General features: G+C 39.1%; 2 protein-coding genes across 2 annotated transcripts in view; both read left to right on the forward strand.

Moving 5' to 3' along the window:
- Positions 1-2,223, forward strand: part of LOC112404161 (histone H2B type 1-M) — a 9,367-nt gene extending 7,144 nt beyond the window's left edge. Inside the window, exon 2 of the mRNA XM_024752011.1 lies at positions 1,834-2,223. The gene's annotated coding sequence lies outside the window, so the exon portion shown is untranslated. The remainder of the gene's footprint in view (positions 1-1,833) is intronic.
- Positions 2,224-3,191: 968 nt separating this feature from the next.
- LOC112404166 (histone H2B type 1-L-like) lies at positions 3,192-8,803 on the forward strand. The gene is made up of 3 exons (XM_024752017.1): positions 3,192-3,304; positions 5,256-5,285; positions 8,054-8,803. Exon 3 carries the CDS (start codon positions 8,071-8,073, stop codon positions 8,446-8,448), a length of 378 nt encoding a protein of 125 aa, XP_024607785.1. The 5' UTR covers positions 3,192-3,304; positions 5,256-5,285; positions 8,054-8,070; the 3' UTR covers positions 8,449-8,803.
- The last annotated feature ends 404 nt before the right edge of the window (positions 8,804-9,207 follow it).

The following is a 9,207-nucleotide window of genomic DNA, read 5'->3' on the forward strand; positions in this document are numbered from 1 at the left end:
TTTTTTTTTTTTTTTTTTTTTTTTTTTTTTGGGGGGGGTGCAGTACGCGGGCCTCTCACTGCCCTGGCGTCTCCCGTTGCGGAGCACAGGCCCCGGACGCGCAGGCTCAGCGGCCATGGCTCACGGGCCCAGCCGCTCCACAGCACGCGGGATCCTCCCGGACCGGGGCACGAACCCGTGTCCCCTGCATCCGCAGGCGGACCCTCAACCACTGCGCCACCAGGGAAGCCCCCTATTTGCTTTTTACGATTGTTCTGTCACATATTTCTGCATACTTAGATCAACTGTGAACCCAGAAATTATAAGGAGATTTCTTTTGGAAGACTAATTTTTGTACTTTATTCAGATGAACAACTTCAGCAGTCTTCTCGATTCATACTCCCAACTTCCCTCCAAACCCTAGCTGCAGGAAAAGAAGACTTAGGAGAGGTAGAGTTCAACTTTGGGAAAAGTTTGGGGAAAGTTTCATGTTGGTGGCATGGGCATTTAGTGCTAAATAGAAGAAAAGGCTCCTTTACATGAAAAGCAGCATTTGAGTGGCTCTTCCTTTCATAAACCATGAAATTTGCCATCATGCACAGGGAACAGGATTTGTAGAAAACTAAAGGAGTCATGCTTTAGAATTTTGTTTAAAAGTTTTAACAGTGAATGTTAAGCTGTATTTCATAAATACAAAACAATATCACAGCCAAATTATAGCTATTTTTTTTTAGGAAAGAAGGAGGAGGAGCATGGGGAAAAGAAGAAAGGTGAGAGAAAATGAGGAGTCAGAAAAAGAATGGAAGAAGCAAACTACTACAAAAGGGAGGGAAAGGGCCTAGCGACCAAAGAGAAGCCTATAAAAGACTGTGATAGGAGAGAGGCAGAGGGTGGACAGGCTTAGTCATGTGTTTCAGCTGGGTATAATACCTGTTACATAACTGAAATATTCTCCACATTTCTCGGGTTTTAGGTTGAGTGGATTAATTAAAATGGTATCATATCTGGGAGACTTTCTCTGACCAGCAGATGTAAAATGGTACCTCCTTATCCCATTTTTTACTTTTCTCCATTCATTCTTCTTTGTTATACTTAGTACTTATTGACATAAGTTTGTTTATTATTTGTTTCCCCTCCCCATTCTCAAGAATGTAAGCTCATTGGAGCAGGGTTAGTCTTTTTTGCTACTGACTCCCTAATGCCTTGACTGTTTCAGACACAGTAGGCTCTCAGTAACCATTTGCAGCACGACATAATTAATTACTTAATTAAAATACACATACGTCTGCAACAACAGGAATAGAGGCCAGATCTGTTTGTTGAAATGGTTCAATTGAATGAGTGACTCTTCTGGGTCTCACTTTCTTCATCTATACAAGGAGAATAATAATAATGCATTACTTCTTAGAGTTATATTAAGGATTGAGATAATTTGTGTAAAGCTCTTAAAACAGTTATAGTCATTTCATAAGCACTTAGCAGTTGTTAGCAATTGTTATATTTTCCTTAATCTCTGAATTAAATGAAAATCAGAGTGACTAATTCTCTTCAGGTCAAAAACTAAAGGGGGAGAATATAAGCTTTTGAACTATTTGAATTCCACCCCAGTAAGGGTAGTTGGGAGATTTGAAACAAAGACTAAATTATTGAGAAATATCTCTTGACTGAGCATGGTTTGAGTCATTACCTGTTGATGCTAATAATGACTAAAGTGTAGGTAACACTGGAGCAGAAATTCCTCATAGCACATTATACAAGCATATGTAAACAGAACCCTCTTCTTTGTATAGCAGATATTAATGTTGATGGCAAAATGGCACCTAATATATAAACCTTTTTTATTTCTTCAATCAGGGGAGAGATATGAGTGCAGAGAAGAAATGAATGCAAACAGTAACTGAAAATGAGAATCTGGCCGTAGAAGTTACGAAGAATGATGTCTGACCTGCCTGAGATGATAGATTAGTGTGTATATCCCACCAAAATCCTACCCATCCTGATTTGCTGCACACTGACTTATCAAAAGGAGATCACTACCCGAGTGGAAGAGCCTAAACAAGGTGTTTTAGCTTTTTCATTTTATTTTTATTTACATTATAAAAACAGAATTTACTTCTGTTACAGGCGTAATTACTGGGAACTCATTATTTACCGTGGACTACCTTTGCTGGGGGAAGTCTGAAAGGATAGCAAAACATTTGTAAATGAGACGCTATATTTAATAAACTCTATGGATAATTGAAATTCCGCTTTCATTGTTGATTCAAATTCTTCTCCTAAGATCTTCCCTTTCTGGACAGGCAATTTATTTATATTTCAGTTTATTTTCTGGCATTAAGTTCTGAGTGGGTAAGACCTAAGAACTGTTTTGGCTTTGTTAACGATCTCGAAGGTAAAAACTTAGTTTAGCTAAGCTGACATTTAAGAGGTCACCTTCAACATCTGAATTAAGGGGAACACATTACTTCTCACCTGAAGGATTTTTTTTCTTTTTTTTTTGGCCGCGCCTCGCGGCTTGCGGGATCTTAGTTCCCCAATCAGGGACTGAACGCGCGCCCTCGGCAGTGAAAGCTCGAAGCTCTAACCATTGGACTGCCAGGGAATTCCCTTGAGGGAATTTTAAAAACAGATTGCTGGGCCCCACCTCACAGTTTCTGTTTCACTAGACCTGGAGTAGGATCCAGTAATTTGCATTTCTAAATTATGAAGGTGGTGCTGATGCTGCTGGTCGGGGATCACACCTAGAGAAATGTGCTTTAAATTACGACTTGGGATGTCCCTGAAATGATACTACCAAACAGCCGCACAAAACTGAAAAGTCACCTTGAGGTTTAAACTGGACGTGTCAAGTCCTGAAAATTGGCACCTCCTTCCGGTACAGCCACGCAAGGGTGGAAAGAATAACGTTGCGTTCCACGCCCGGCCTCTGTCGGCTCCCGCCCGTAGCCACGCCCCCCCACGCAGGGTTTGTCCAAGGGCCGTCCCGCCTCGCAGCTCCACGCCGGCTCCCTCATTGGATCGTCTCACCCAACCTCACGTTCCGCGGCTTCTCCCAGAGCTCTACGTTACGCATACGCCACGTTACGTCACTTCGGCTCCCCCCACCTCCCAGCCGCCCCGGGGGTCTCCAGTAAGCTGCAGGCTTCCGCCAGCCGCTTGCGCGCGCGAGATTTCGCGTGGCAGCCACCTGCTGATGCGCAGGCTTTGCCAACCCAGCTTTTCCCCGCTGGATACTGGAGAGTCCCAACAGTCCATGAGGACACGCGCAGATTAAAACGGGGAACCGAGCAGTTTGAAGACCGAGAAACAGGGCAGCAGCCCTCCGGTAGTTTTTTTCTCCTCTCTCGACTTTTTCTGAACTGACGCTCTCCCTCATAACTAATCCCCAGGACACCTTCCTTACACCACCCCTATTTATTATCAACACATTTCTAGGGCACTTTGTGTGAGGATTAAGTGCGTGTATATGTATGTGTGTGTGAATTATTATTACTTCGCACTTGAATAACTATATGTGTTTTAAATTTCATCTTGAGATGCACGAGGGGCCTACGTTTATTAGGCTACGGTAGACACAGACCCTACGGCCCACAGTACTTTTAGAGGCTCACGAAAATATTTTAATTTCTTCTAAAATCAGAATTAAAAATGAAATTTTAGGTCGATGAAAACGTTCTGTGTAATACTAATATTTTAGTGTTTATATAATTTTAATAATGTTATTATTTTTCTTATAATTTTTACGAAGGAGAAGGCCCAGGAAGGCAAAAGTGCATAGGGCCCGCAAAACATAATGCAGCCCTGGGCGCAGTTTGCACACAACCATCTCCCAGTTATTTACTTAAAATTTTTTTTTCTTTTGGCATACACCTAGACACATTTTCAAGTGCTTTCCAGATTGTTAACTCCTTTAATACTCGTAACACACCTATGAACTATTGTTATCCCAATTTTACCCAGATAGACTGAGTCACTTAGAGCTTAAAATAATTTATCCAATGTCATCTAATTAATAAATGGCACAGGGGATTCTGACCCAAGCAGCTTAGCTCCAGGGTCCCTGCTCTAAATCATTGCACTAGAGACATTATCTCTTGGTAACTCTAAGCAATCCGAATCAATCATAGCAGGTAAAATTTAAAGCAAACTAGCCAGGCTACTTTGAGCCCTCTTCTTGCCTTTGCCTACGAAGATTTGAACAAATGCTTAATATAGTTTCTGACAGCTCAAGGTCTGATGATCCTAGCCTCTCTTAGGTTCCCTGCCCCACTATTTCTTTTTTCTTTCTTTTCTTTTTCATTTGTTTTATTTTGTTTCGGAGAATCATCTTCACTATTTTTGCTCATTAACATGAATTTTACAGTGCTTTACCAAAAATACAGTGCTGTTTTGTGGCATAACATTGAATTTTTAGCTTATTTTTGAGTTTATGAACATTTTAGCATATTGAGTCATCACAAAACAAACATAGTGTAGTGTATATCTCTTAATTTGAGTGAATCTTGTTTTGTATCCTCAAATCGCATTTCATAGTTTTATTCATACAGATGTGGAATATTTTTTCCTGGACTTAGAACCCTTAGAAAGTGTTGTTCTGTTGTAAATGATTTCTGGTTTTTCTGTTTCAGTTCCAGAAAGGCCATGAATTTTTATGTGGTGCTCATGTAGCAACCAACGCTCTTAAGCTCTGTAAGGTCTAATTGTTTGTTCATAGATTTTCATGAATTTTTACAATGACATATTATTGTCAGACAATAAAGATAACATCTTTTCTTGTTGCATCCTTACCCTTCTTACTTGTACTTGTCTCATGGTATTGGCCAGACCCTTGGTGCCATGTTGAATAGGAGTAGTACCACCAAACTTTTGTCTTTCTTTTGACTCTTTGGGAATCATTCTAAAATTACACTATTAAATGTTGTGCTCACTGTAGCTACTCCTTATGAAGTAAGTAGCTACTCCTTATTCTTCTAGTTTGGTAAAAATGTTTATAAAGGCGGAGTGTCATATTCTAACAAATATTTTCCCAGTATCTATGCAAATGATAACAGTTTTTCTCTATTAATTTCTTACACTGGCAGATTTGATGTTAACCTTTTCCTCCATCCTTGGAATAAACCCTATATGATATACTATTTTTTTTTAATAATATGGTCTCTTGGTTTCCATTTGCTTGCATTTCAAATAGAGCTTTTTTAAAAAAAAAATGAATTTCATGAGTAAAGTGAGACTATAATTTTCTCTTGTCTCTCTCTTCCTTTCTCCCTTTGTTTTAGGTCTGTGTTGTTCCTGTCTGTCCAGTTTAGGTAAGTGTACACAATTGCAAAAGAAAAAAAAGGAGAGCTATTTTTCTATTGAAATGGCTTCTGTAAAATAGGGATTATCAATTACTTAAATTCATTAATACCTGTAAAACCCAGTTATGCTTGATATCATTTAGATTGAAGAGTACAGGAGAGTTTTTTTTAACTGCCTGTCATATTTCCATAATCATAACTTGTTTATTCAACCCATTACTTAATTTTTTTCTTGAAAATTATCCTTTTCTGTTAAGTTTAATTTTTTGTAAAAGTTATTCATAGCATTCTTGTGGTTCTTTATATCTCTTTTTTGGTAGCTACTTTCCCTTTTCTATTTCTATGATTTATTCACACACACACTCTCTTCTTTTTTCCTCATTAGTTTTTCTAGATGTTTGTCTATTGTTGTAAGGTTTTTCAAAGAACAAGCTTGTGGTTTATGGATTATCTCCATTTTTTTCTTTAATTTTTTTTTTTTTTAAATTTCAGGTCAGGGTTGACATATTTAAAATAATATGTCAATGTGAAAATCCATGAGAATCTATAAACAATGAGATCTAATAAGAGCTCAAGAGGGTTGGTAAATATGTGCACCACATAAAAATTCATGACCTTTCTATATATTAGCAATGACCTATCTGGAATCGAAATAGAACATCATTCACAACAGTACAACACATTCTAAGAATTCTAAGGCTGATTCTTTCTACTTTGATTTATTTTCCTGTTCTTTTTTTAGCTTTTTTTGTTGAACACCTAGTTTGCATATCTTTAGTGTTTCTTGTTCCTTAATATATGCATATAATATTATATATTTCCCTTTTAGTACAGCTTCAGATACATCCAACAAATTTTATATGTATTATTCTCATTCTTATTTATCTCATAATATTACATAATTTCCCTGATGATATTCTAATCCATGGTATTTAGAAGTGCACTTTTAGTATTCAAGCATATGGAAAGATTGTTTTATTTTTACTATCTTAAAAAAATATTTTCTATTGCTCTTTAATTAGCTGATAAAAGAGTGCCGTATATATGAAACTGTTTTTTTTTTGTATCCATTGTGACTTTTTCTAAACTCAGTGTTGAATTTTTGAAATTATTAAATGTGTGCTTTTAAAAATTGGACAATCTCTTTGTGCTAAGTGCAGGAATCACAGATAGATCAAGTTTGTCCATTGTGTTGTCCAAATCTTCTATAACCATACCTGTTTTTCTTTGCTTGTTATGTGAATTTATAAGAGTAGTATAGGAAAGCTTTCCCTACAGCTGTAAACTTGAAGTTCTCTTGCTAATTCTTCCAGTTGTTGCTTATATAGTTAGTGGTTGTGTGGTCAGGTGCATATAAGGTCCTGAATGTTACATCTTATCAGTGGATTTTTATTTTATCATTATGAAATATCGCTCTTTTTTATTTCTAGTTCTATTTTTTTTTAATTTAGCCTGGTTTTGATGGTCTCTTGTTCCTTGATTGTATTATTACATTTTTATTTCTTCAAACTTCCAGTAAATAGTTATTTTATAGTCTCTGGTAATTTCAGTATCTGAAATTCACTGCCCGAGGGAAAGAGAGGCAATCTAAGGCTCTTCTTTGTTTGGATGCCTGACCCTCCACAGTGTCTGTTTTCCTCTTCGATTTGACAACATTTACTATAAGCTTATATTTGGACATTTCCAAGTTCCTGGTAGAATGCCTGGCACGTAACAGATGCTAAATAATTACTGAATAAATAAATCACAATCAATCTGTGTACAGTATATCTAGAGAACTTGGGTTCACGAAGCTTCCTTTCTGAAGTGGTTTATGTTTGCCTTCACAAGTCACTAGGAGGCGCTATGAACCTAGGTTACTAATTTCAGGAAGCTTTCACTGAAACACGGCAGGGGCGGGGGGGCGGAAGGTTGGGGAGCCTGAGGAATGTCAGGAAAAAATGTCAAATTCAGGGAGGACACCTCTCTGCAGAAAGGAAAGATGGTACTGAAAGAACTAAGAAGCCGGTTTCAGACGAAGATGATGATGATGATGGTAATAATAATAAATTTAAAGTAAATGTGTTAAACACCGGATTCTTAATTTTTAGTAAGTTTTTGGGGTTTTTGTTTGTTTTATCATTTCACTAGTTAGACTGAAGAACTATTTCTGACCCTCCTTTGTGGCCAAACTAGATGTGATTTGCTCCTTTCCAATTCGAAGGTTTATAGCCATATAGGCTACGAAATTCTTTTCTTTCTTATCTCCCTTCAAGTGATGGAATTTTATTTCCCTGCCCTTTGTTTTTGCGCTGTGTTTCTGCATTTTCTGTACAGTGGGAAACACTGTACTCGGAATTGTCTGGATCACCGCCTATTTTTTCTCAGTTCTTCCTTTCCCTCTCACTGGATTCAAATGTAAAGATACAGTTTTTCCAGGAGCTGTAAACGGGCCTTGCAAATCAGAGACTAACCGTGCCACGAGCTTTGCCTCCTTGATATTTCACAACCCTGGAGAGAGTTACTTCTAGTTTTTAAAATTAACAAACTAATCTGAATTGTTATAAACGAATCAGAACTCATTATAAAATAGGTTAACTAGATTAAAGAAGGTGGCCTGATTGCTGGAAAACTGTCTCAGGATATGACCAGTGAGACAGTATATCTGGAATGATTTATTTGCGTGCAGACCTCAAGACGAACGAATCAGCAATTGCAGAACTAAGCCTTCATTTGCATAACGTTGTCTACAAATAAGCAGGATCCGGTGGAACGGACACCGTTTTCTGTTCTTTCAGAAGACATCGACGGTACAATGCCTGAACTAGTGAAGTCTCTGGCCCCAAAGAAGGGCTCCAAGAAGGCGGTGACCAAGGCCCAGGAAAGAGATGGGAAGAAGCACAAGTGTAGCCGTAAGGAGAGCTACTCCGTGTACGTGTACAAGGTGCTGAATCAGGGCCACCCGGACCCCGGCATCTGGTGCAAGGCCATGGGCATCATGAACTTGTTCGGCAGTGACATCTTGGAGCGCATCGCGGGAGAAGCGTCGCGCCTGGCGCATTACAACAAGCGCTCGACCATCACTTCCAGAGAGATCCAGACGGCCGTGCGCCTGCTGCTTCCCGGAGAGCTGGCCAAGCACGGTGTGTCCGGGGGTACCAAGGCTGTCACCAAGTATACCAGCTCCAAGTAAATGTTTATAGCCACTTTTCAGAGCCATTTCACTTTTTCACAATCAGAGCTGTGCACTCGCTTGTGCGGTTTCGTGAACTCTGGGATTTAAATTAGTGTCAGGGGTAATGCTTAGCAAAGTACTTAAAAAGTAAGCGATCCTCGGGTGGCAAATCTACTGTATATGGTTTCTGACAACTGTTCCGCGTACGAGGGTTCCCAACGGCTAAAGCGAACGTGCACTGAAACCACTTAGTGCTAACCCCAACCCTTGGAGCTCTAGGTCACCTTCATAAAATTTGTACAGGGTGCTCTCTGGGCTGGAATCGGTGCTTTGTGAAGCTCTGGTCTTGGTTTTATGTAAAGCGTCAGGCTGTAACGTCAAGGAGACCACAGTTATGTTTGAAAATCCCACCGTCTAAAACCGGAACTTTCTTAGTATGACTTTGGAGGGTCTTCCGCCTAGGTTCATTTGTGTGGATCTAATTCCTTTTCCTCACACTCCCTCACCCCCAGCCCTTTGCCTAGGGCTTTCAAGTCCTGGCTGAACATTTTATCTAAGATTCTTTACAAGCATATTATGTTGGGTGGCTGCAGCTCTCCAGTAAGGGGGAAATAGTTACTAACTTTTTATTTTCTTTTATCTCTTTCCTGGTCATTAGATTTTTGTTTGAAGAATGCAGTCTTCTCCCCACTCTCCTGACTCGTTTTACAAACTAGACCTGTAAAATTCACAGAATTCTGTATTCAGCCGCCTGTCTTCTCACTAGAGTAGCCACAT

The sequence above is a fragment of the Neophocaena asiaeorientalis genome, unplaced genomic scaffold, assembly GCF_003031525.2.
Source record: "Neophocaena asiaeorientalis asiaeorientalis breed wild unplaced genomic scaffold, Neophocaena_asiaeorientalis_V1.1 scaffold165, whole genome shotgun sequence".
Classification (NCBI taxonomy): Eukaryota; Metazoa; Chordata; class Mammalia; order Artiodactyla; family Phocoenidae; genus Neophocaena; species Neophocaena asiaeorientalis.